The 27,144-nt window shown below is 41.7% G+C and overlaps 1 protein-coding gene across 1 annotated transcript in view; it reads left to right on the plus strand.

Moving 5' to 3' along the window:
* The window catches only part of LRRC1 (leucine rich repeat containing 1), a 124,178-nt gene that overhangs the window by 21,844 nt on the left and 75,190 nt on the right, over positions 1–27,144 (plus strand). The window contains exon 2 of the mRNA XM_004424009.3: positions 21,697–21,814. Within this exon, the coding sequence (XP_004424066.1) occupies positions 21,697–21,814 (118 nt within the window). The remainder of the gene's footprint in view (positions 1–21,696; positions 21,815–27,144) is intronic.

Consider the following 27,144-nt stretch of genomic DNA (forward strand, 5'->3'; position numbering starts at 1 on the left):
TCTAGTAAGCCCTGGGAGAGAAGTCTAAATTGCTATTAGAAGAACCCTAAATTATTTTGTCTTGGATTAAGAAGGTACTTTATCTGCTCAGACATCTGTAAAGGAGTCCAAAACCTCTACTCTGGACCAAAGAAGTGTCAAGTCAATTGGAAGGAATGAGGGCAGCGAGGACTCTGCATGTGTTTGAAGGAATGTGTGCCACCATCCTCTCTGCCGTTGAATCTATCCTACCCTCCCTTCTATATAGTCTCGTCTTCAATTAAAAATTTCTAGTTTACTTGTTTTGCTTAGTTATGCTCCCATAGAGATGTTAACGTTTCACCAAAGTCCTTTTTAGAATGTAGTACCCAAATGAGATTTACCAGCCAGGGCAGAGAACCATCACCTCCTTCATTCTGGGCATAATACTTTTATGATTGGAGTCTTAGAGCATATAAATGCATACATAACTTTTGGATTCAGATTGAGCTTATCGTTTAGTTAAGATGTATAGTTTTGGGTATATAACTTTTGGACTCACATTGAGCTTTATAGTTAAATCCATCCCCAAGTCTTGTTCATGCTTGTCACCTTTGGGCCAAGTCTCCGTTGTTCTGTGCAGAATTTTAATTTTTTTGGATCCAAATGCAAGACTTCACATTTCTTGGGGCTAAATTTAATCTCATTAGATTAGCACATTAGCTCTACTGTAGCTGCCTTTAAAGAGATCTTTTTCCACTTGATTTTCATACAACTTACCGGCTAGTTTCAGGAACACTGAAGATGAAATAAATGTGTCATTAAATGGAAAGAAGATAGGAGCTGGAGACTGAATTTAGACTTCCGTTCTGCTATTTGCTAGTTGTATGACCTTCAGCAGATTACTCAGCCTCTCTGAACTTCCATCTCCATACTCTTTCCTTGGTACATAATGGACAGATCTCTCTCACAAGCTTGTTATAAGGGTAAGGTGAATCCATGCAGCTAAAGCATCTAGTATGGAGCTTTGCACATAGTAGGCATGCTGCTGATGAATATCAGTGTCTTAAATTCATTAGTTAAAATATTGAACAGTGTGCATGATACCCCATAGTCCTTCCAGCAGATGGATAATGAGCTTACTGGTTGTCATTCTTTGAGCTGACTTTGATTGCTCAGCCAGTTTTGAATCCCCTCATTTTATTCTTTAGCCCAGGACCTCCTTTTTGTCCAGGATGCCATAAGAGGTGTTATCGCATAACTTGGTGAATTCCAGATGCTCTGTTTAAGGCCATAGGAAATTATTCATGATGTAATATCATATGAAAAAGGCAAGACATTGAAATGTACATGTAGTAAAATCACAATTTGGTAAAAAAAATTTTTTAAAGTGAAGTTGGTATGACCAGGGGGAAAAGAACAAGGCAACCCACTAGAATGTCAGCACCGTTATTACAGACACTATCGGCTACCACTCTTGTCTACCACAGTGACAGCCACATAGAAGGATCTTCTTAAGGATCTGTTGACTTGTTCGTTCTTTCTCCAGGTACCAGACAGAGCTTGTTTGCTATCATTCCCAGAACACTTAAGAACCTGTCACCTATACCAAGCTTTCTTTGAACAACTAAAAGCAAAAATGATAATTTTTTCTTTACTTCGTGCCTATTGTAATATGTAGAGATCACTGTTAAGCTTTCACTGCAGAAAATCCATTGTGTTAATGGCTGTGCCTCATTTGCATGCCCTGTGGGTTCCCACGTGTCTGTCTTGGATCTGGAGCAGCTTGCTTGCTAGCATCTGCTTTTTCTCTACGGACAGAGCCGAGTATGACTCTCCTGGGTCCTAGCATAGGCACTTGGCCTCCATGAACCCCTTCCTCCGTAAAAATATTACTGGTTATATTTTATGACTGTGATAGACAAATATAATCCAGGCTAGATTCATTATTATTACATTCATGATTTTCTTTTGATCTTAAATTAAAACATTTTTGAGGGCCCCTCAAAGCATCCTGGACCCTCGGCACTGTGCCTCCTATGCCTAAAGGCTAAGTGGCCGGGCTCAGGGACTCTGTTGTGCCCGTTACTGAGGGCCCCCACTGCACGTTGAGGGGCACTGGATGGATGATGGCAGTGCCTCTCTATTTTGTATCCTTATTGACCCTGAAAATATTGGATGGTCCTGATTACTATCTGAGAAGTAATCACTTGCTTTTTTCTTCTTAATACATTCTCTCTACTCATTCCTGGGTTATGGTGCCTTGGTAGCCTCCCCCAGATTCTGTGCCGATTCCTGCACTATTAAAGATGGCTGGAAAGGGGGCATTTTTTCAGTAACTACTCTGGCTCGTGTTACCAATGCTGTATCAAGAGACTGACTTTAGAAAATCTTAGAAAGACATCAAGGTTAATGGTTTGCTTTCTAATGCGAGGCTTAAAAAAATTTTTTTTTCAATGTTGTGAGATTGTTCTGTTCTTTTCCTTTTTGAATGGGACTGGTCTAAAGTATTTAGGCTTTGTCAATGATTGTTTTGAAGTAAAACTTGTTAAAGAAAATATAATTACTGCACTGATTGTGAACTGAGAGGCAGTTTCTCTTTGTTCTTACCCCAGCTGTATATTTCTAGGTCCTGTAAGAACGGCTCATCCGCTGTTCAAGTGTCAGGCGGGTAGTGAGGAGCACGGATCCTTGACATGAAGAACACAGCAATCAAAGGAGGAAAATTGCTGAGGAGCTGGGGCAGATCCAGCAATAGCCAGGGCTCAGATGCCAGAGGGAGACTATGGCACGCGGTTTAAACTTGCCTCTTGAGTGTGTAAACAGATGGGCCACACTAAAATAAAGGCCTACAAAAAGCCAGAGAAAGTACGCTTGAATGAAGTGCACTGTTGGAATGGAAGAGGTCAGGGAGCAATGAGATGAGATTTATTCCATCAGTCCTGCTGTAGCCTGACCCAGGAAGGCAGCTTAGGCATTTTGAGAGCCAGAAGTGCTGTTGGCATATCCATTATCCTCGTAAGCGAGTGCATTTGAGCAGCGAAAGCATGTCTTTCTAAACGTTGCCAGGGAGGGCAAGTTTCCAGGGCTCATCTGTGTGGTTGCTGGGCAGTAGTCAGGTCCGACCAGATACATGGACAGTGGAGTAGTTGGTTCATGTTTTGATTGTGGTTCTCTCAGGATTACGACAAATGGCCACCTCATCTATCGTTGGCAAAGTATCCAAATCTCGTTGACTGTAACTGAATTCTCTCTCCGTTTTTTCCATTCTCCGTCCTGGTAGCATATGCTTCTTCATAATGCGAGGGTTGAGTGGCTGCACAAAGAATTCATTCTCTGTGACTTCGTCTTCTTGCAGACATTTAATCCACATGTGTATTCCTGGGAGATGCGAGCTTGTTCCCATCAGTAGGGAAGGCTGGGCCTGTTAGGGTGTGAGCTCCTGGGTGCTAGAAGGGGTGTTAGAGCAAGTGCTGTTGTGTATGCATTGTCTGGCTCTCCTAGCTCAGCCGTCACGAATATACACAAATAGATTTGATGCTAGGATGTGTCTCCCCTGTTCAAACTTGGAGGGTTTGCGAATTCTCCGTTTCCCGGGTCCTCACTGTGATGCCACCCGAGTTAAAGCTGGGGTGGTCTGTTCTCGGTCTGAGACATCGAAGCTTCTCTCACACGTCATTCCCACTGGTACTGCGGTTCTCACCTCCCAGGCTTGTTTTCTAAATTTAAAAATAGAACAAGAAGCTTCTGTTAGCATGGAAAATACTGATACGGATCAATTAAAATTCCATTTTTAAAAGTTCTGTGTAACTTGTGAGGGAGGACATGAATCCTTTCCTAAAGAACTCAATATGTTGCAGCACGTGTCCTTGGGGAAAAGCCAAGGTGAGGATGTTGTCTTGCCCAAGTCTTTTCCTCCTTCCTTCCAACATCCATGAGTAGTGGTGCTATGTTTTTGCTACCTGACTTGGTTAGTGCTTCCTTCATTTCTTCTAATTCGCCAGCGGATGTGACTTCGTGTTTTAACTGCAATTTTGGAATGCTATCTTCGGACCCCAGATAACCCGTAGATTGCTTTGCTGCTTCTTGCAAATACTGTACTTGGTGCTAGGTACTTATAGGCCAAAGTGCATATTGCAAGCTGTTATCTAAGAATCTTGGTAAATTTTGAGTGGGAGGAAGAGAATGTGCAGGGAGATTAAACTTGCAGAATATTAGGGTCAAGAAGGCACTTTCTAGATTAACCAATTTATCAGTTTCCCTTCATAAAATCATACTCAGTGGTCTTCTGGCCTGTGCTTGAACAGAGAATTCACTGTATCCCCAGAGGACTCTGTCACATTTTAGTTCAATAGATAGAGGGACATTTTTCTGTCTTTAGTTTCCCAGGATTGGGCCATACTGAGCATGTCTAGTTCTTTCACCATGTGACAGGCCCTCACATATTCATAGGCCATTTGACGTTCGCTGCAAATCTTCTCTCCTAACTCCCTTTCAGTTCTTCATGGGATCTGACCAGATCTCATCACTAGCCTAGCTGTTCTGGTATTCTGTACTGAGTGTGTTCCAGTGTCCTGTGCAGTACTCATTTTTGCCTGGCAACCGTACATGGGGAAAGAGCGTGAAATTTTCCTTAGACATTTGATTTGCGTGGTTCTTAGGTACACTTCATAAGGGCAGTAGGTTCCAAATCTTGATTGTGCAGTAAGGGAGGAATGCTCTTTGGATGTGGAGTTTTGTGGTTCTGTGTAGAGGCAGAAATTTTTGAAAAGTGACCATGTTCTAAAATTTGGCTGCCCTGTCTGAAACATGTAATTATATAGCAGCCTGCTAATTTGGGCAGCGGGTCAGTCCTCTTAGGCTGAGGAGCCTGGCGCCGCGTTAGCCTCTCCCTCTGCTGTTCAGGGAGCTCTCTCTACTGACACTGTTTTGAAAATTAGCAGTGGGAGTTGGCAGACAAGTCATTGGTGTGGAAAATAGGGAGTCTTATAAACCTTATAGATGAGGTTTCTGTTTCCAGAGGTGTAGAAACAGGGTAGGGAACACTCTCCAAAGTTGATAGTGGTCTCAGAAAAAAGAGTCTTTTAGCCCGTATCGCTGGAAATTGTACTGTTTCAGCATTTAGAAACAGAGAGAGTGGCAGTCAGTGAGGAGCAGGAAGACCTTCGTATGGGGAGGAAGGGAGCTGGGTTCTGGTGTCAATGCTGTCCTTTAACCAGCTGGTTTCCGTAACTCTAAAACTGGGTCTAGAACTGTGTCTCCCAGACGAGGCTGCTCTTCAGAGTCACCTAGGGAACTTGGTAAACCAGCATACATGGGCCCCACTGCAGGCCTGCTGGATCAGACTCTCTGAGGATGGAGTCCAGGAATCTGATGCCTATGCAGCAGACTAAGAACTGGTTTGCAGGGGCAGGTGGGGGACAGGAGATGGGCCAGCTTTTAGGAGCATAGACTAAATAATCTTTAAACTATTCTCCAGCTCTAAAATTATGAATTTTATGTTTTTTTGATTCTAATTTCTGTCCTGTCATGGTGTGTACTCTTTTATTGGCTGCTGCTTCTATTGCTGGGTTCTTGGCAGTTTCCTTCTCTGGTTATTGCTGGCATCTACCCCTTTGAGTAACTGGTTGAGTGTCCTGAAGGATTTTTCAAGCAGAGGAAGGGCATGACCGCAGTTCCCTTTCCTCTCCTTCATCACCTGTGACGACCATTCTTACCCATCAGTGCCGTCAGGGCCCCCTTTCTCAGGGACTCTAGGGCTGCCACCCCTTCCTGCCAACTCTGCCTACATATGTGCTTGCTCAGGTATGCTCTTGGTTTCTCCTCTGGGGTACTCATCCGTCTCTCTTTTGGGACTCCTGATCACCACAGCTGGCCAGTCCATGTGCCGTGGGAGGGGCCCACTTGTGAAATGCATCTGGATTTTTTAATATTAATCCTAAAGAGCCACACCTTCTTCCAACCTAGAGCCTCATTTTGATTTATGTTTAGGATATAAGAACCTCCCTGTCCTTCCAACCAGCTTGAAATAAGAAAGGATGTCCCTCTACACCCTGGCTCAAGACCGCAGGAGGAGAATAAAGACACCCAGCAGTCGCCGTGGGTAACAATTAAAAGCTTGTGTTTGATGAGGTACATTGTTCTGAAGGCGCCCACGTCTGGTCATGCTCCAACATTCAGGCCCGTGTCGTGTTTGACCTGCTGCTCAGTTAGCAAACCTGTAGTCAGTTCAGAGCAGCTGTAGGGCAAGTGTGTGGGGGAGAGGGAATCTTTGTGCAAATGTCCAGTTATTCCCTTTGTCACTTTAACCCAGTGTTCCTCAACCTTGTTTTCATTATCATCCCCTTCTGCGCCCTCCCCTCCCCAGCCTCTTTAGGCATATTTGTCCTAATTGCCTTCCGTCATGAAATTTTAATACCACATATGTACTGTGGGTCACAAGCCATTGTAATAGACAAGACTTTTTAAACACCTCTTCATCAGTTTTCACCCTCTTGGAGACTGTATCCCCAAGGTTATGAATGCATGCTTTAACCCTGGCTCTATGCCAGGTAAGGCATACCTGGCTTCCCCCTGGTGATTCTAATGTGCAGCCAGGATTGAGACCCAGTGATCAAACTCAGTGTTTCCAAAACTTGCTTGATCAAAAGAATTAGCTGGGAGCACTTGTTAAGCCATCAGACTCCCAAGCCCTTCTACCTGGAGATTATGCATTAACAGGTCTGCGGTGGGGCCTAGGAATCCATATGCTTAACCATTACCTCAGTAATTGTTAAAATTTGGTGGGTTTGGTTCTCTCCGTTCTGACATAAAAGCTGCCCCCTCCCCTCAGCTTCCTGACGAGAGGTTGTGGGAGTAGGGATGGGGTCGCTTACAAAGCATAGATGTGCTCTAAATGTCCTGAGTTGCAACTTAGAATTCATTTTCTAATAAGAAACAGTCAAAATGGGGTCATGTCACTTCACTGGACGAGCACACGTGGAGTATCTATTGGGGAGCAGAGCTGTGATAGCTGTTTGCAGGGGCGCCATGGCCCCTCAGATGGCGCATAGTGTGGTTTATTGCCACAGGAGGCTTAGTAATCGAGTGAAAGAGCAGAGAGAAAATGCTTTGGAGAAGCAATTTTAGTTTTGCCCAGTTGATTGGGTAAAAAGGCTTCCAAGAGGTTGTGGCATTTGAGAATGAATAAGATGTTGATAGCGGAGAAAGGTACTAGGCACAGTGAAGGCATAATGCAGAGCGAGTGACTCACCGGGGCTCAAACATGGGTGCACGGGCCTGTGGGCGTGGCAACTGAGGTTAGAAAGGCCACTGGGGCAGATGTGGGGCAGGGGTCAGACAGGATATTGGACTTGCAGCCAGAGAGGCCGAGTATGAAGGTGTGGCTCTGATGCTTTCCGTGGTGTTTCGCCTTTCTAAAGTTCAGTTTGCAGTATCTGATGGGTCACTGGGCGGTTGTGTTGGTGGCATGACAGATGAGAAAGCACTTTATAAGCTTTCAAAACCTACAAAAATGTGGGTGATGTTATTAGACTGTGCCCAGGAGAGCCCTGTACGTGAAGCTAAGGAGTTTGCACTCTGTTGCATAGCAGTGGTCAGTCACTGGAAGGCTTTGAGGAGACACGTTTACACTGGAGCCTTCTGTAGGCTTCCTTGAAGACTTAATCACAACATGGAATGTTGTTCCTGTGCACGCAGGGATGCATTCTGAGTTTCTATCTCTGACCTCCAAATGAATCTTTGCAGCATAACCCATTTGAGAGTTGGAGGTGCTCAGGTCAAAGGCCAAGAAAAAGAAACATGGGTAATTTGTCTCACCTGCTTTCCTTCCTTTTTCATAGTTAGAATCACAGGCGGTTGGCACATGAAGGGATCCCAGAGGTCTGCTTGAGTCCATTTGCCATCCTGAGCACTCATGGCTTTGCTACTAGTTATTCTCAGGCCCAGGACTAGAGGAGTCCAGCCACTGGCAGCACCCTAGGGTTCTGAGCCAGGCAGCCGTCACCTGCAGGGCCAGCTACCCAAATGGTCTCCGTCTTCTAACTCGTGTTCCTTCCCACCGCATGTTCCTGTTGTGTGCGGCTCAGGCCCACCCATAAGTCCTGATTTATTTTTTTCTATCTAGATTACTGAGCTTCCCTGAAATCCTTCCAGCCTTTTCATGTATGGTTTAGTTCACTTTTTTGCTTTATTTTTGATGATTTGATGAGTATGAAATACTTTTTTAAAACATTTACTTGCTATGTTATGATAATAGCTTGAGTACTTGATAGACCGTGGGTTACTGGACTTGCTAACTGGTATTTAAGGTCTCTTGTCGAGGCTGTAAGCGTTTGGTCCCAGCAGTCTGTTGATTTATGCGTATGATGTCTTTTTGTTTGTGGTCCTTCTCTGCTTTTGAAAATGAAAGACTTAAAATGTATCTGCATGGTTCTTGTTTAGCACTTAGCTTCATCCTAACAGTATACTCCAAGGGCAGCATGATGCTATAACTGGATCCAAATTTCTTCCGCTTGAAAAGTGTTAGTAGCTTGGATGTAGAGGACTGTGTGTTATGTGGTAGTGTAGTAGTAATAATTAGAGCTAACATTAAGCGTTTCTCATATGCCAGGCACTGTTCTAAATACTTTACCTCTGTTCACTCGTATAATTGTCACCACAATTCTGTGAGGTAGGTACTATCATTATTACCCGCTTTTACAAATGAAGAAACTGAGGCGTAGAGAGGTTAAACAACTTGTATGAGGTCACACAGACAGCCAGTAAATTGTGGGGCTGGGATTACAGACTTCAGACCCCACGATTCTTTGCCCTGCTGTTTATAGTAGATAGGTAGGAACTTTGGACATGAGTCTGAATCCTTGCACTGACACACCTGTGTAAACTGGTCCCAGGTGTGTGACCTCTGTGTGCTTCAATTTCATTATTTGTGAAATCAGTAGCTGCCTGGCTCAGGGCTGTTTTTTTTTTTTTTTTTAATTGATGTTTTAATAGTTTATAACATTGTGAAATTTTTGGTTGTACATTTTTGTTTGTCCATCACCCCTTGTGCCCTTCACCCCTTGTGCCCACCCACTACCCCCATTATTAGGGCTGTTTTTAAGGTTAAATGGGATGATATATGCAGAGCCCCTAGCCTGGTGCCTGGCACATTAGAGGCATTTCTCATTATTTTAGAGCTGCTTTTGTAAAAAAGTAAAGTGTTGGAAACTTTTTGAAATTAGACTGTCAAAGTTTACTCTAGTAGTGTAGCATTTTAATTTCTAAATTGCTTTAACCTGTGCATACGAGATATTCTTTCTTAAAAGAAGTCTTTGGTGAGTCGTCAGCTGGGACTACCAGGCGGTGGAATGTGCTTTCCAGAGAGAAAAGGAGGCGGTGGTACCAGGTCCGGGTCAGCCGCCATTGGTGCTGATGTTGTGAACCATGACCTAAATGAAGGAATAATCTCGTTTCTTTTTCTTATATGCATCTGGGTAAAAAGCTGGACTCTCATCTGGGAGTAGGAGCCCGAGTAAGTGGTAGCACAGAGGCTACTAGGACCACAGCTACCTCAGCAAGTTTCCCTGAGGACTTAGGGGGTAGTTCATGCCATCTTGTTTGGACACTTGGGAGCTGCTGCTTGTTCTCTGCAAGTCCGGGAGCTGAGGGAATGCTGTCGTCTCTCATACTTTACTTTGGGATTCACGTTTGGGAGTATCCTGTAGGGTTCCTACATTCCCTATTTCTTGAATGTTCTTTTTGATCACATGTCACAAAGGAGATTTCCGACTCTGAGAACTCTCGAATTGACGTACTGAATAAGCACTTAGTGTATAGTGTTTATCCCAAGGAAGCAGCTGGTCAGCAGCACAAGCATACTGCCAGAACGTCTCTGAAGAGCTTAGTCACAATGAAAGAAGCGTGTCCTTAGAAAGATGCTGTGGTTAGGGAGTGGGGTGGCTCGTGTGTGGCCTACAAGCCACCGTCCGGCATCGCTGTACATTCTCATATTAAACAAATGCTAAGAATGTCAGTTCGGCCTCTTACCTAGGTTGCTGGTAAACAGTAAAAATAAAATTTGAAGAATGTCGAAGAGCGGTTTAGGGAAATGGCTCTGAGAGAGCTTGGCCTTTCCTCTTCACAGAGAGGGCAGACTCGTTAGACTTGAGTGTTTAGTCAGACGTGACTGCAGACCAGGGGAGCTGAGCCTTTTCTGTTGGGCACTAATGGTTTCTCTTGTTCCTTAAACAGTAGGGCAATTCAGAAAGTTTTCAAAATTAGGCCTTGGCTTGTGGTTCTTCATCTGGATTAATATTAGATTTTCATATTTAGTTCAGTTTGTGGGGCTACAATGTGGCGATCAGCATGAGCTCTGTTTGTTTTTGCACAACGGTTTGTGAGTTGCTAAGGAATCTGCTCTCAGTTTTTTCCATCTTCTCACTTGACTGTTTGGTCAGCCAGTGGGAAACTGTGAATTTAGTATGTGTGAGAAATCTAAATATGAGAGAGGATTTATTTGGAAGATGTAAGTCCGCTCTTACAGGAGTGATAAACCCTTTGGAACGCAAGCCGATCTAGGTGGAGAGACATGCTTATACTAAAGTTACTAAATTATATAATTTTAATCTTAAAGTGAACACATGGAGATGCTGGGAGAGTGGTGCTCCTGGAGAAGGCATGGAAGTTCCATGCCTCTTCCCTCATACTTTGCCCTACACATCTCTTCCATCTGGATGTTCATCTGTATCCTTTAATAAACTGGTAAACAAGTGTTTCCTTGAGTTCTGTGAGCCCTTCTAGCAAATTAATTGAACCTGAGGAGGGGGTCGTGGGAACCTCTGATTTCTAGCCAGTCCGTCAGAAGCACAGGTCACAACCTGGACTTGCGACTGGCATCTAAAGTAGAGGGCATTCTTGTGGGGCTGAGCCCTTTTCCTGTGGAATCTGAGTCCGTCTCAGGGTAGATGGTGTCAGAATTGAGCTGAATTCTCGGACACCCTGCTGGTGTCTGAGAACTGCTTGTTGGTGCAGGGGGACCTCCACACACACACGTTGGAAGTGGTCCAGGCCACTTTGCAATCTGAAGCTTGGATTATTCGTTCTTTTGGAGTTTGCTATATCCTCCTGCTTGCCGTGCACTCCGTCCTCTTTTGGAAAAGTACTTTGGCAGTTCCTTGAAACGAACTCTCCAAAATAAATAGAGTAACATCATAACTACCACTGCAGGGCTGCACCCATGCGGCAGTTTGTTAGGGATAGACTTTTGGATGCAATATGTCGTATTAACTGGTTAGTCAGGTCCCTTCCCCACCCTCCACCATCTCTTCATGATGGCTTGAAATGGTTTGGTCCTCTTGAGCGTTATTGAGAATAAGAGACAAAGTCCTTTTCTTTCCCCTTTACTTGTAATTAGTATGTACTAATAGTGCCATTAAATGTCACCTTAGAAGATTGTAGGCCATTCTTGAATGATCGTAATCTGGTAACTCAGATTAATTTTTTAAGTGCTGTGTCAGTGACTGAGTTCCTTCATTTCTGGCTTGCTATCCAGAAGGACCAAACCTTGATTAGGGGTGATGTCTGTTTATTACTTCAGGAGATGAAGAGCATTGACTAACGGGCAGTCCAGGGTATTCCGTTCATCCAAGGTAAGGACTCATCACTGTTGCCGAATGCACCAGATCCAGTGTTGATCCAGCACATTCCTAGCATGTGGATCAGCACTCCGAGTTCTAAGTGACAGGCTCAGCTAAGAAAAAAGATACGGGCAACACTGATGAGTCCTTACCTTGGGTGAACAGAATACCCCAGATTGCCTGTTAGTCAATGTTCTTCATCTCCTGAAGTAATAAATCGGTACCACTGCTAATTGAGGTTTGGTCCTTCTGGATAGCAAGCCAGAAATGAAGGAACTCAGTCACTGACACAGCACTTAAACAATGCTAGGTGTATTTCCTGTGGAAATTCAGAAACAGTCTTCCTAACACAGTTTCCCTGAATAATCCATTCTTAATGTGATGTCTCATAGGAACCTTTGATCTTACTGCTGTAGCCTGACTGACCATAAAACAGCCTAATTGACTTTTTTTTTTTAACCTGAAGGAGCATAACAGACGTACTTTATGACAAGAGACATGTATTATCCTTTCATAGCATTTTGTGCCTCATTTATTATGATTTCCACTTTTTCCCTGTATTTTAACTACTGACCCACCTGTCTTGTGTCAGCTCCTGGATGTCCCTTGAGAGTGAGGGCTGCATAACCCTGTACGTAGTAGGCACGTTATATATGTAGTGCTTGTTACTGCTGTTAGCTTGGATAAACTGTATTGAATCCAAGACAGAATGCCCACTAAACAAAATTTTATTCCATTTGAGTCGTGTAATGCTTTCCTGAATACAACGTGTGGAAAATTCAACCTTACTGAAAATCTTGTGTCAAAATAGAAGACCACTTTAATAAACTTAATTGGATATCTGTTTGATTTCTTGTTGGAAGAACTTTTTTTTGGTATGTAAACTGGTTGTACCTCCATCCTTTCAAGTTTTGCTTGAAGATACAGTTGTTTCAAGTTTGAAGGAGAAACATCTCTTGCATCAGAGAAATAGAGTCTTTGGTTTTCTGTGGTACAAACCATCAGTACCTAGCAGTTGCATGATCCTCAATCATTGGGCTTAAGTTCTTTTTTCTCAGCAGATTTACCTTTTTAAAGCAGTTTTCCCCTAAAATTCTTTTTATATTTTTAAAACAAAATAGTGTATATATACTGCATATACAATTTTATGTTCTTTTTCATAATCCTAGAACACGTGTTTATCATATTATTAAATATTCTCCAGAAACATGATTTTTAATGGCCATATAATAGTTCATTGCTTAAATTTACCATGCTGTGTTTAATCCTTCCCCTGTTGTTAGTGTTTCAGGTTGATATCTTTTTCCACCTTGTCATATTTGACCCTTCCCTATGCTGTGCCAGTCCTGCTCAATCCAAGTCTTGTCACTTCTGCATCTGTGCTGTCAGCCTGTCCTCCACGTCCACAGTGTGTCCCCTCATTCAGGTTCTCAGTAAAGTAATGCTGTCCTAATCCATCTTATTTTTATTAAAAGTTTCTCTTCTCCAAACCGTTGCAAATACCACTACCAGCCTTATCCACTCTTCTGATCATAGCGCAATAAATGAAGCGTTGCTGGTTTCATGATTTTCAGTGATTCACCCCTGAGCTATTTTAATTATTGGGGGGTGAGGGGTATCCTTGGGGCATTAATATCTTTGTTAGGGTTCATTAATGGTGACAGCTTGATAATGTATGAAAGCACCTTGAAAACGTTAAAATATATTGGCAAATGAGAGGGTAAAATTATTAGTGGAGACCAAAAGACAGAAAAATTAGAAAGAGAAATGTTTTGAGCCAAGTAAATGTAAATGTCTCTCTTATAAATGCTCAGGCATACGTGCTCACACTCGGTAGGAGACTCATTTGCTTCTCTGAAATTTGACTTACCTGTGACTTGTTAGGGCCATGTAAGGGAAAGAGTCGTCCCTCTTTCCTTTGTTGCATAAAGAAAAGGTACCTGTGCCACTGAATTATGAACTGATTAAAAAATTATATTTTAAAACAGGAGACTTTTTTCCTGTGATCTATTTCATTTGTTTGTCTTGTGGGCAAATAAGTGGGCAAGGAAATATATTTCTCCCTGCTTCACATATAGAGGAAGTGCTTCGTTTTACTGAGGGGTTAAACCTTTTTCTCTCATCTCATATTTGTTATCTGTTACCTGGCGCATGCAGTAGTGAGGGGATATAAGCTTTCTATTTTGTGAATCGGTATTCCAGATTCTTAAGTATGTGTGACTCTCTTTTGAAATCCATTCTATGTCTGTCTGAAACTTGTTCAAAAAATTTGAATTGCCGGTTGAATAGACAGTGTAGTCTTTTTTGAATTTCACCAGGACTGCCGTGCTGCTGGATGACACCCCCACCTTTGTCTCCAAAACTAGACCAAGCCTTTTTTCTTTATATGCCTTTTTGCTAGATCATATTATAGATCTTATAGCGGTAGATCTGCTACCGCTTTCCCAGTCAGCTTCAGCCTTCCCCTGGCCTAGGGCTTTATCTGGAGTTACAGCTCTGTGCCCATGATCCTCTGGAAATTGATTCATTTTCTTATCTGTCTAGATTTCTTTCCTTTCATGTCTGCTCTCTGCCTAGATTGAATTGGCAGCAACACCGCTTATGTGCTCTCACATGCATGCTCCCTTCTTTCCCTCTCAACTCATTCATCAAGATGGAATACAACATTGGCACAATTTTACTAGTTACCCCTTGTCTAGCCTAAATCTCCCCTTCCCCATGACTTTGTCTCACTTAGCTAATTAGAATATAGTTTCACAAATGTTTTTTGTTTCCCAGGTAGTTACCTGAAAATTTATAACTCTGAGATCCTCCAACATGGTTGTGCTTTGGAATTTTCCTTAAAGAATGTTATTAACTGGCCACAGTGTCAGGGAAGCCACTAAATGTTGATGAACCTCAGTTTCCTCATCTATTAACTGGGGGAAAAACACTTTACCTCACTGGTGCACATAGGGATTCAATTAAGTAGAAGTATCCGTGTATCCTTAGCTTAGTCTTTTATCACCCAAAGGGATTCCTTCTTCATTGATGTCTACCAATTCTCTGCGTGACTGGACATCTTTATTGAGATGTAATTAACATACCATACAATTCAACCATTTAAAGTGCACGATTCAGTGGTTTTTAGTATATTCACAGAGTTGTGCAGCCATTACCGCAATCAATTTTAGAATGTGTTCATGACCCCAAAAGAAACCCCATACCTATTAGCACTCGCTCACCATTTCCTAGGTAACCACTAATCTACTTTATATAATTTTATGCATTTTTAACCCCATGCTTATTATATTGTACGATAATAGATTTTCATTTTTCTTATGATACATTGAAGGTATTTTGAAATGCAATCCTATAATTTTTAGAACTAAAAAGAGCCCTTTCGATCATTTAATGCTTGTTTTTTACACAAGGAAACAGGACCAGAGAAGTCAAGTGATTACCTGAGGACATTTCCCTTCCACACCTCTTTACTAAAACACACTAAAAAGCATGTGCCTTATTAACACTTATTTCATCAGTAGTTCTTATTTTTGAGTGTTTGCTAAAACCCTTTTAAATTCAAATTCGGGATGTGAAATATGATTATTTGAACCAATCCTTTCACTATTCTGTGAATATTTCTTGGGATTTTCCCTTTCTCTATAACTTTCTCATCTATCAAGTTGTATTTTATCAAAGGTTATTCAGTATTTTCTTATATTTTCTGTTTAAATTTCCTTTAGAAATGTCATTACTCTGTGATCAACCATAGAATTTTCTAGGATAATCTGTCTGGCTTTAATATGTGTTCTTCTGTGGCATACCTGAGGTTCCTACCTCATTTTGTGGTAGACTATTTAATCTACCAGATTTCTCCCATCCCATGCCTCTTTTCAGTTTGATTTTTGCTGCTTCTTCCATCTGCCAGCAGAGACTGTTTCTCCACCCCCTGAATGTGGCAGAAGTGACATCATACAAATTTCCAGGGTTAGGCCCCCGGTGTCCTTGCAGCCTCTTCATTTACCCCTTCTGAATGCTGCTCGGAGAGCTTCATGTAAGGAAGCCACTCTGTCAGAAGGGAGAGGACAAGGGGCCTTGTGGAGAACAGAGGCGCTCTAGCTGACAGCTGGCACTAATTGCCAGACCATATGAGTGAGGCCAGGGTGAATCTTGCAGCCCTTCTGACCCTCCAGCTGAATGTAGTTGCATGGGTGAGCTCAAGTGAAAGCAGCAGAGGAATTTCCCAGCCACCTCACAGAAATGTGAGGGGAAAAAAAGCATGTTTTCTTTTTGAGTCACTAAGTTTGAGATTGTTTGTTATGCAGCAAAGGCTAACTGATACATGTAGGTATCAGCACTGTGGCAATGTTGAGATGATTAAAGAATGTGATCCATGTAAAGTCCTTAGCTCATTGCCAAGCATAGAGAATCCCTCAGTAAAGGTCGACGACTATATCATAACGGCTGTAGTGTTATTTTTACTGATATTGTTGTTTTAGTCACTACTGGCACTTTGTTTCTCTTCCTCCTCCAGATATAATGCTGTTGTTTTCATTATCATTAACTCTTGAGTTAAAGAATTTGATGTCCTTGGTGCTAATTGTCTGGTATTTTCCTTCCTGATTAGTAAGCAGCTTAAAACTTTAAAAAATTTTTTCTTATGTGAAACACATATATAGAAAGTGCATAAGGCATAAATGTACAGCTTATAACAAATTATAACATGAACACCTGTAACTACCACTCAGGTTTTGCCGGGACTCCAAAAGCCCATTGCATGCCCTTCCTGATCATAATCCTCTCTCACACATCTGGAATTTCTAGTAGTTCACTAACCTGATTTTATAGGAATCACTAACCTGATTTTATAGGAATCACTTCTTTGCTTTTCTTTATACTTTTGCCACCTCTGTATGCATCTCTAAGAAAAATAGTTTAGTTTTGGTGATTTTTTTTTTTTCAACATTTTATAAATGGTATAATATTGTATGTATTCTTTTGCGTCTGGCTTCATTTGCTGAGTGCTATTTCTAAGATTCTCCCACATTGTGACAAACAGCTTTCATTTTGATTGCTGTTTAGAATGTCATTGTGAGAATATTCATCTTTCAGATCTACTGTTAATGGGAGTTTGGGTTATTTAGTTTAAGGCTGTTATGAATAATTCTGTCAAGCACATTTTTGTATATATTCTGGAATAATGTATGTGAGAGAGTTTTTTTTTTAAGGTGTATACCTAGGAGTAGAATTTCTGGGTAATAAAGTCATAGTCACTTTTTATAAGTCTTATAGAAAAGAACGTTGCCAGATGATGCAAATAATGTATACTGTAATAAGTATTAATCTTACCTTGAGATTAGAACCATTGATTTACCATATCTTTGCCAAGGAGGCTGAGCAAAAAGGCAGTCCAAGTCACTGGGGACAGGAGTAGGAATGTGATGAGAGTTATATAGGATGGAAGGGGGTCAACATGTAGTTGAAAGGTTAGAATGCCTCCAGAAGGGAAATCTGAGTAAATTTGGTGTCATCATAGCTTGGAGTCAAACAATTTTCAGGAGTTTAATAACATTCTTTACACTGTTGTCCTCCAGGTGAATCTGTGACAGTGGTTTATGTTTTCTCTACATCACGGAGGAGACGTTTGGGCAATGGGGGACACTTGACTGATCCTTGACCATATGGTAATAAAAAAGGACACAGCTCCTTTAGGACTGAGATTTCCTGTGTCCCTTTCTAAGAAGAAGGGAGGTACCAATACTCTACCAAAAGAGAAGGAAAAAGAATCTTTTCAAAAATGGAGAATGGGAAAAAGAAACATTTTGTTCAGCCAAATTAAAGACTCTGTATCTACTAAAAACATTGGTGGCTATAAGAAGACTGTGGTGTAGCATAAGAAGCCAAGGCAATTTGGGTTTCTTTGCATATAATTGTACAAAATGTGCTCTAAGTGGGCCAGTGTGCTGTAATCAGACATGGTGTAGTGGAAGAATGGTGTCTCTGTGCACCAGCGCATGATCGCTCCGTGCTGAGGCGCCCTGCCAAGACAGCTACATGAATTGTTCTGCATGTGCCCTGGCTAATCTCAAAGAGAAGGCCGAAGGGTTTATAGCTTGTGAAGTTTTTCCCCCTGACTATTTAAGGAAGTTGAAAACTTGAGCATTTAATAAAGTATTAGTGGCATTGTGTCTATCTTATAAGAAAGTAGTTAATTTAAAGCATTTGTATGCCAAATTAAGATCCCATCAGGATGAGGGCAGGATTGAGGAATGGCTGTTTTCATTTTGAGATCCTGTCAGATAGGGTTGTTTTTACATCTGTGTGTGCTTCCCAAGTTGAATAAAGTAGTATTTGTGACAGGCTGTATTTGAGGATGCTTTTAACATGCAGGACAAAACCTAAATTGCTTGCTGTTATGATTTCTACTGGATGTGAGAATTTGTGGGCTGTTGTTTCCACAGACATAAGACTAACTTATTCACTGTAGACCTAAGTACCTTATTGACTTGATTTCTTGTGTTATTTCTGAATGGTCCCTGAATGTATGGAATTGGGGATGGTTTTTGTGCTGTTGCTATTATGCTTTTCCTGGAAAACAAAGTGAACTTTTCATGCTTGAGTAAACACATTGATGCATTATGAAACTGTCAGACTCTTTGAACAATTGGCATAAGCTCAATTATTCAAATATGTGACTCTCTTGAATGGCTTTTGTGTAAGCTAATGCTGTAGTACAATCAGCATCAAGAAATTTCAATACCTTTCCTTAAGAAATTAAATCTCAGCTGTATGAAAGAAATCCAAAAGGATTAGTCCTTTCATTGAGCACTTTCATTATATATAGCTAATTGGTAGCATTCATTTGCTGAGATTCGTAGTTATTTTATTTTAAAATATCTTTCTTTTTTTCTTAAAAAAAAAAAAGTAAAGTTGTTCATGCATTTTCCTTATCATCTAGCAAAACTTCTTTTCCTGTGTTTCCTTTCTGTGTCAACATGCAGACATGCATAGTGTTCCTGCAATTTTGTCCCCTTTTTTGAATTATATTTGCATTGTAAATCTTTTTCTAGTTCTGGTCTTTATAGTAATCGTTTTTGTTGCTTGCTTGATATTGACTTCATACTAATCGTTTTCCTTGACATGTATATTTTCCAGTTTTTCATTTTTACTGATAATAATGCGAAGACATAGTGTGCATTATAGCTCGTTTTTCTTATTTTCAATATTACAAGGACAGATGCTCAAAAGTATCATTATTATGTCAGTGAACTTGAAAACTTATGTTTTATGTATTGCCCAATTGCTTTCCAAAAGATGGTGCCTTCTTTTTGATTATATAAGTCCCTTTTACCAAAAAAAAATTTAAAAAAAGATGATGTTTATTAAATATTAGCATCCTTCAAAATTATCATTCGGAGCATGCTGTAATCTTAGCAGAGACTTTTTCCTGTGTAAATTCTGTGTCTATTTTTAGCAAAGTAATATATGCAAATAGTTTTTTAAAAGTCTAATAAGCTGTGTAGTGTGACAGTGAAGAACAGCAGCCTCTCACCTGCCCCTCTTCCCCACTCCAGTTTCTGGCTTTTGAGAACCCTTAGCTCTTGGCCATTTCCACTGATATTTTCCTCCACATTCTAAATGGCTTGCTTTTGCAGTTTGATTTTTTTTTTTTTTTTCAGTTTCTGGTTATCTATTGATTTCCTTCTGTGGAAGAGGGGACTTAACACTTAACAGTTTCTTTCCCATCCTGTCAGTATCCATATAACATAATTTTGGTTTTATCCATATGTAGATATTAAAATATTGTGACTGTAAGTATTGTTCAAACCAAATCTTATATTTATATTATGATTCTTATACTTTGTTTTTCCTGAAATTAGTAACTCCCTCCTTTTTTGCTTGCTTCATTTTCTCTGTTCCTGTTTCTGATTTATCACCAAACAAATCTTCTCGATACTTCCAAATACATCAGATCATCCCTCAGATGTGTTTTTCTTTCTTTTGTTCAGAACTTTCCTCTGGGAGCCTTCGTCTTTTCTCCAGTGTAGACTCGTTGCTCTTTGGGTCTGCTGCTCAGCTGGCATCTTGGCGTTCCCTTCACTGTTTGGTCCTTTGTGCTTTGGTCCTTTGCAGTTTCCTTTGTCTCTCTCTTTGTTTTGTGATTGTCTGATTTCTGGGTCTCAGATCCTCCTCCTTTTGGATTTACTTCCACGTTTTGATTGATTCCTGTGAAAGGTGTAGGGAAGATAAATTTTTTGAGACCTTGAGTATCTGAAAATATCTTTATTCTGTCATCGTCCTTGATTGATAGTTTGGCTGGGTATGTAATTTTAGTTTGGGAATAATGTTTTCTTGGAATTTTGAAGGCATTGCTCCATTGCCTTCTTACTTTCAAGGTTGCTGTGAGTCCAGTGCCATTCTGATTCCCAGTTTTTTTTTGTTATGACCACCCCTTCTCCCCCCTCCCTGTGCCCCCCAGTCTCTGGAAGCTTTTAGAATCTTATTTCTGGAGTTCTGAAATTTTATAATATTCCTTGGTACATGTGTTTTGTCATTCATTTTATTGGCCACATGATGGGCCCTTTCAAACCTGAAATGCATGTTCTGCAGTCCCTGTGTTTTCTTTCTTTGGTATACCTATTAGTTGGATGTAACACCTTGTAGACTGATCCTCTAATTTTCCTGTCTTTTGTCTCTAATTCCTCCATCTCATTGTCTTTTATTCTCCTTTCTGAGGGATTTTGTTAACTTGGATTCTTTTGTTGATGCTACAATATTTTTTAGTTTCCAAGAGCTTATTTCTTCTTTGAAGCTTGCATTTTGTGGCATCATGTTGCTTCATCTTCTTTCTTTGACGGTATTATATTTTTTGGTTGATGAAGTTTTTTCTGCCCCCGGCATCATATTTGTTTCTTCTGAGGTATGTGCATGTGCATACTCTGTTGCACGTTAGGAGTTTTCCTCAAGTGTCTGAGGAACTGTGGCTCTGTTTAAATGAGAGATCCAGGCACTTGAAGAAAAAAAAAGATGATTGGAAGCTCTGTGTACATGGGTGGGGCTTGTAACCTGGGGCTACTCTATAGTGTAATCTGAGTCTGCAGGTCTGTTCTCATGCCTGGAAGCCTGGCTGCGGGGAGAAGGGGTGGGATCTCACTGAGCAGGCTTTGACTCAGTCCCCCTGTTTTTAGCAGGGTGCCAGACCCCTGCCCTCAGCTATGTTTAGAGTCAACTCTTCTTGAGGGGAAATTTCTAGTCTCCTGCCTGACTATGCAGGGTAGAGAAGAGGATATGGAGACCTATCTATTCTTTACGTGTATTTTTTTGACCAGTTCTCCTTCCTTCAGAGGTACCTGGTCCTAATTTCTTACTGTCTGCTCACTCCTCAGGCTTAAATTTCGGCTTTGTTTTGATTCTCGTGTTAGTTACTATTTGCTTATCAGTTTTCTAGCTTCAAGGATTTTGTTGCATATCTAGTTCGCTTTCTTGTCCCCTCTCATTTTTAATTGTCTTCATGCATTTATTCCACATTTTTATACCTATATCCATCTCTATGTAAATTTCCTTAGTGTCATTTTAGGACATTATTAAAGGGTGGGGAAAAAGGCAGGTGCTCAGTCTGCCATGGTTAATGGAAATACCCAGTGCAGGCTCTTTTTTAGATTGGTTAAAATACTTTTTTCCCCTCCACACATTTGGGGGATATTTATATATTTTCTGATGCCCAGTAATTCCTTTAAAAATGTCTTTAAAAATATTTTATTCTAATTTTCACATGTTTATTTCACATTGCAGATTTAGCATCAATTTCCATAAGTAGAAAATGTGACCACCTACTGGATAGCTTAAAGGAGTACTTATTATACTCATTGAGTTACTTATTCACTTTTAAACTTTTCATTTTGAGATAATTATAGATTGATACAGAGTTGCAAAAATAGTACAGAGACATCCTTTGTACCCAGTTTATCCCAGTGGTAACATCTTCACATGACTATAGTACAGTATCAAAATCAGGAAATTGACACGGTGCAATTCTCATTAATTTTTAAAAGACATATTTTTAAAAAATTTTATATTGGACAAAAAGTTTATGTTGCAAATATATGTGAGACCCATGTGAAATTGTTTTGTCTTGCAGCAATTCTTCCAGCTAGTCAAATTACGAAAGCTTGGACTTAGTGATAATGAAATTCAGCGGCTCCCTCCAGAAATAGCAAACTTCATGCAGCTGGTGGAACTTGATGTGTCCCGAAATGGTAAGAAAAAGATTCCACTTGAATTGTCCATTTGTCTCTTCTGATGCGAGTGGCAATTTTTTGTACATATAGGTGGATTAAAGTTGCTGGCGGTGCTTTTCCTGATGGTTGTGGGAAAGCTATGTATAAATTTTGGCATGAAGTTAATGCCATTATTGAATAGTTTAGTCAACTATTTAACAAAAAATTTTCGTAACATAGTTTTTAGAAGATAACTTTCTCAAAGTAGGTTCAGTCTGACTTAGAGTGTTCTCTGGGAAATCATGTAATGGAGCACCCTCATGTTACTGCACGTGGCATTGAGGGCTGGTGGCGTGGTCATCTGTCCAGTGCCTGGGGGTGGCCAAGGCAGGGGGAACTGCCCTGGGGAAGGGTTGCCCTCTCCTGCTGTGGCTCAGTCGCTTGCTGTGCTCCTGTGAGAATCTGTCTCCCTGCAGTGAACAGACCTGCCTGCCTTTCGGGCATCTCCTGTCAGTTTAATTTGTTTCTAATTAGGCCACTGGTAGGTCTGCCCACTTGAGTTTGTGTGGTATACTTGTGAGTTTATTTTGATTTCCAGATTTCCCTATCATGTTGCTTCCTTTTTACTGAGCATTCTAATAGGGTATTTATATCCTGTTTAACCTCGCACGTTTAGGTGGGTTCTCTGGTTTGATCTTGTGTTTTATAGCCCTGGAGCACTCCTGGTGGGCTGGTGCCCTGCTGGTTATAGTGTATTTGATTAGTTACTTTAAGTTAAAGTGGCAGCTCTCGGTGGTCCTGTCTCTAGTGATGGAATTCAGCTCTTGCAAGGACTCTGGTATAATTTCCTCAAGATAGGCCCCAGTATCCTCTGAATTATTTATAAACATGGTAATCTTTTTCCCTCTCTCATATTACATACTTGTTTTGTTTTGTGTTTTGTTTTTGCCTTCCCACAAAAGTCTGTAAGTATCTTCTCAGGAAATCTCAGGTTCGGATCTTTTAGTCTCCTCACCTCCACAGAAACTCCAAGGCCCAGATACAGTATTTATCTGTGGGTTATTATTATAAGGCAGCAGTGATAATCAGTACATGATTAAAAACACGATGAAGAAAAAGTGAGTCTACTCCCCACTTTTAACAGCTTTTATATTGCTGTCATCAGATCCCATAAATTGGAAACTGTCTTTAGGCCAAGCCATGTTCTTGACATAGAATCTACTTTTATTTTTCATGAGAATTATTTCTTACCTTGAATGTACTGGAAAAAGTGAAAAAAAGTATCTCGAGGGGCTTATTTTACAGTGGCTTCTTTGGTTGCAGGGGACCCAGACCTGCTTAGGTAAAGAGGATTTCATTGTAAGGATGGGACATTCCAACTGACATTCCAAAAGCATTGGCACGGAGCTTGAATCTGACACCATCTGAGGGGTTTCACGGCCTCTGTTTTAGAGTCTTAGTGTCTGTTTAGTGTCTGCTTCTGTTTGTGGGGGCTCTGTTCTTCCCTCCCCACTGACCTCCTCTCTTGGAACCACCTCTCCAGACCCAATTTGTTGTGGTCTCTCTCCATGCTCTTTTTGGCTTCTGTCTCTGCTGTGGCATCATTTTGCCAATGACAGATTTCTAAGTGCAGAATGGTTGGCCCAGCTCATCTTTTTAAGCCAACCGTAAGCCATAAGCTGCAGGTCACTGGACACCCTAAAGATCAGCTGCGCCAGTTCAGGGGTGGCAAATAGTGCAAAGCCTGGGCCAGCCCCTCAGCACAGGCATTGTTGATGGACAGCATCCCTTACCATGGAGTGTGGGGTGGGGCAGGTGCCTGAGGCCGGAATTGCCTCTAAGGCTACCCTGTATCACACTTATCTAAGGTATAAGTAATTGAAACTGCTGTCTCTTGTCTTAGCAATTATCTCAGTTCTAAAAACTGGCTGGCTGTTGACTCTGCAAGGAAGCAGTGACTTGGTACAATGGTCACTGAAATCATACAATCTGAAGAAATAAAATAGCAATTTTGAAATTGGCATTAGAAAGGAAAATAGGCAGGGGTCCAGAAATACTTGAGAAAGAGGAGAAGTATTGGCTTTCATTATTAGGGACAGAAGACACAGCCTGAAAGTTCCTGTCCCGTTATTAACTCTGATGGGACGGGATGCTCTGCAGGAAGTTGGCCTGGTCAGCTGCCACTTTGAGCAGTTCCCACGTCAACTGTTTCTTTTCAGACATTCATAGCTAGGAAGAGGGGCTGTGTGCCCCCTCCCAGGTGCGCATTTATGCCTCCCAGCGTGCCGACAAAAGAAGCTAAGCTTTCACCACCTCGGATCAGGACACCAGGTTTCCTGTCCTCGGGGTACCGCCCTCCTCTCTTGTTCCTTCCCCCATTTTCAGCTTTTCCTTCTGCAGATGTTGGAGTTCTCTGAAGGATCCTGCAGATCTTTCGCCTTCCTATCAGCCTCTTTTAAAAATGCTGAGGGGAAGTTAACCGCCCCCTTCCCCTATTGGCAGAGCCTGGCTCTGGCTCAGTAGTGTGAAGGGGTGTGTGTGTGTGTGTGTGTGTGTGTGTGTGTGTGTGTGTCGTGGTGGTGGTGGTGGAGGGGGCGGTGGACAGCACGGAGGAGGATGGCAGGTTCAGGGCTTTCTCTGAGGCTGTGAAAAAACCACACAGATGACAGAACAGAACAAGGTCACCGTTGATTGTAACCAGTAGGAACATGGGTCTTGGGCTATTTCCAGGTCAGGCATATCTCACTGTGCTTCCTCTCTCATCTTTTTGCAGATAGAATCACATTAATGTGAATTTCCTAGGCAACTGGGTAGGTAAATAAAAGTCACATAGTCTGCAGTGTGAGGGGCAGTGTGAGAACCCTTACTTTGTATGGCTGCAGGCATTGGTAGGGGTTTGGGGCTCGTGTCTGGAGGCCTGTACGAGCCTCTAGTCTCCTGTTGCCCCAGCTGAGACTGCCCCCTCCAGGAGCAGAGGCTGTTCCTTTGAGTCCTCGCCCAGTCCCTGGATTGTAGCAGGGCCATAGCTAGGGCTGACCACTGTCGTGGCAGGCCCTTTACTGGCTTCCTCAGTTCCTGATTTTCCAGAGAGCATTGCTTGACCATGGAGGGGAAAGGCAGTGTGTTGGTATCAGACCATTCAAGTCCATTGGATCTGTGCTTGTCTAACTTGAACATGCAATCAATTACCTTAGGATTTTGTGAACAGGCAGATTCTGGTGTGGTAGGTCTGGAGTGGGGCTGATGTTCTGCATTGCTGAGAAGCTCTCAGAGGATGCCAATCCTGCTGGCCCACCAAACATGCCAAGTAGCAAGATCTTAGATGTCACCACCCACAAGCCCGCTACTAATATTCCTTCAGCAGCTTCGTGTGGTTATGAGCACAAATTTGCTCAGCCTCTGGCACCCCCGCACCTCCCATGTGGAGGGTGGGAGACCTTCAGGGTATTCCTGTTAAAGGGAAAGATGCTAGAGCTGACTTACGCTCAAGTTGACTTTGATTCCAGGAGCAAAATTAGACCTTTCCTGATGTCCCCTTGCTCAAGTGAGGGAGAAAAGACAAGTTTTGTGTTTCTCTCCCAAAAAAAATCTGTAAATGAGGAGGAGAGAAGTTTTTACAGGCTCATTTCCTAGGCCAAGAAGAATTGCCAAGACTTCCAACCCTGACTTTTGCAGCTTTGTTTTCTGATGTTTCAGGCACAACGTCAAGGGAATCATATGTTGTGTTAGAAGAGAGAAGAGTGAGCTTAGGGAGGCAGAGGGCAGAGCTGACGGGTTATATGTAGGCTGTGGGGGCTTCCTGAGGTAAACGTGGAGAGGCTTGGGGTGAGCACAGTGTGTATGGTTTTGTCCCCAGAATGGCTAGGTGTGCTGCACAGAGAGGACTCTGGGTGGGAGCCGGGCTCTGCCATCAGCACCCAGCTGACCTTGGCCAGGCCCCTCCCCACGGAGTGCGGCCTGGTTCTGTGAAGGAATGGGACAAGGCCCTGCTTCATGCAAACCCAGTGAGAGGGGAGGAAGGTGACAGATTTCTCATGTCCTAACTTGATGGGTTGTTTTTTTCAGTCAGGCAAATAGCTAAAATATATATGGGATAAAAGAAACTAGGCGTTTCCACTGAACATGGATTAAAGGATGATTGGAGTATATGAAATTGGCATCAGAATATACCATTAGAATGTTGTCTAAAAAAAGCATATGGGCTCCGAACTAAGGTGTGAAGCAGTTTTCTGTGGTGAAAAGCATACGCGTTAATGCCTGGACTTTGTCTGTTTTCTCTGCTCACTGATTCTTAGCTGTTCGAGGAAAATGATCTTTGGATATGTGAGAAGTTGTATTACCCTGAAGTACTATCTTGCTATCCAAGAACCTAGGGCAGACTTTCTTAACATCACGAATCCTGCCCGAAGGGTTAGTCATTTGAAATTTATAGTCTATGCTGTAATTTAACTTCTATCACAGTACTATATCATTATTCATTTAGTTGAGATTTTCACAAAGTGTAAGCATACACCACTGATACTTCTAGAGATGATTTTAAGTGGTACTGCAAAATAGCAGTTTTTAATATTGAATTATGATGAGAAAGTTATCCTTTTTTAAAAAAATTTTATTCATTTTGGATTGCTTCTGTAAAACTTAGTAACACTATACCATATTTATTGTATACATTTATCTTCTATATCTGGGGGTGAGAGCTTTATTCATGTTAGTGATTTAAAGAAATTTGCTTTACAAATAAGTCCTACTCAAATTTAAAAAGATAATTTAAAAGAATGAGGGAAATAATAGAGTACAGGTGCTATACCAGTATGGCGAAAATTGTGGGCTGTGAAGCGGGGATGGCTCAAGTTAAGGAACCACTGATTAGTGTTAGCAACCATGTCAAAGGCGTCCTGAGTTTATTTCACTGCTGAGGCAATTGCACACAGAAAAAGCATGACTTGAGACTGCACACCCTGCTAATTGCTTTGCAAACTTGAGTTAACAAGAAACCAAAAGGTAGTTTTAGTACAAATCATCACTAGTGCCAAGACCACACTTCAGACTAAGCAGATGAGCAGCCTGTCTACCAGCAGTGTCCTCGTCCCACAAAGTCTGGAGGCTAGACTTCGGTTAAATGCTTGGATTAGTTGTCCTCTGTCCAACCGCGAGATGCTCATCAGTGTCTGTGGTCTGTAGCTGTGAGTTTGTTTAGTGACATCTAAAGCCAATTTTGAAGCCCGCTGAAATGACCTTGTATAACATCAAGTCCTAGTGCTCCTGAAAAAAAGCTCATTCTGGCAAGCAATGAATCCAGTGTGCCTAGAAGTCTTCCTCCTTAGTTATGAACAGTTAGCATTTTTTTTGCAAAAACGACACACACCCAC

The sequence above is a fragment of the Ceratotherium simum genome, chromosome 13 (assembly GCF_057802395.1).
Source record: "Ceratotherium simum simum isolate JZ-2026a chromosome 13, ASM5780239v1, whole genome shotgun sequence".
NCBI classification, from domain to species: domain Eukaryota; kingdom Metazoa; phylum Chordata; class Mammalia; order Perissodactyla; family Rhinocerotidae; genus Ceratotherium; species Ceratotherium simum.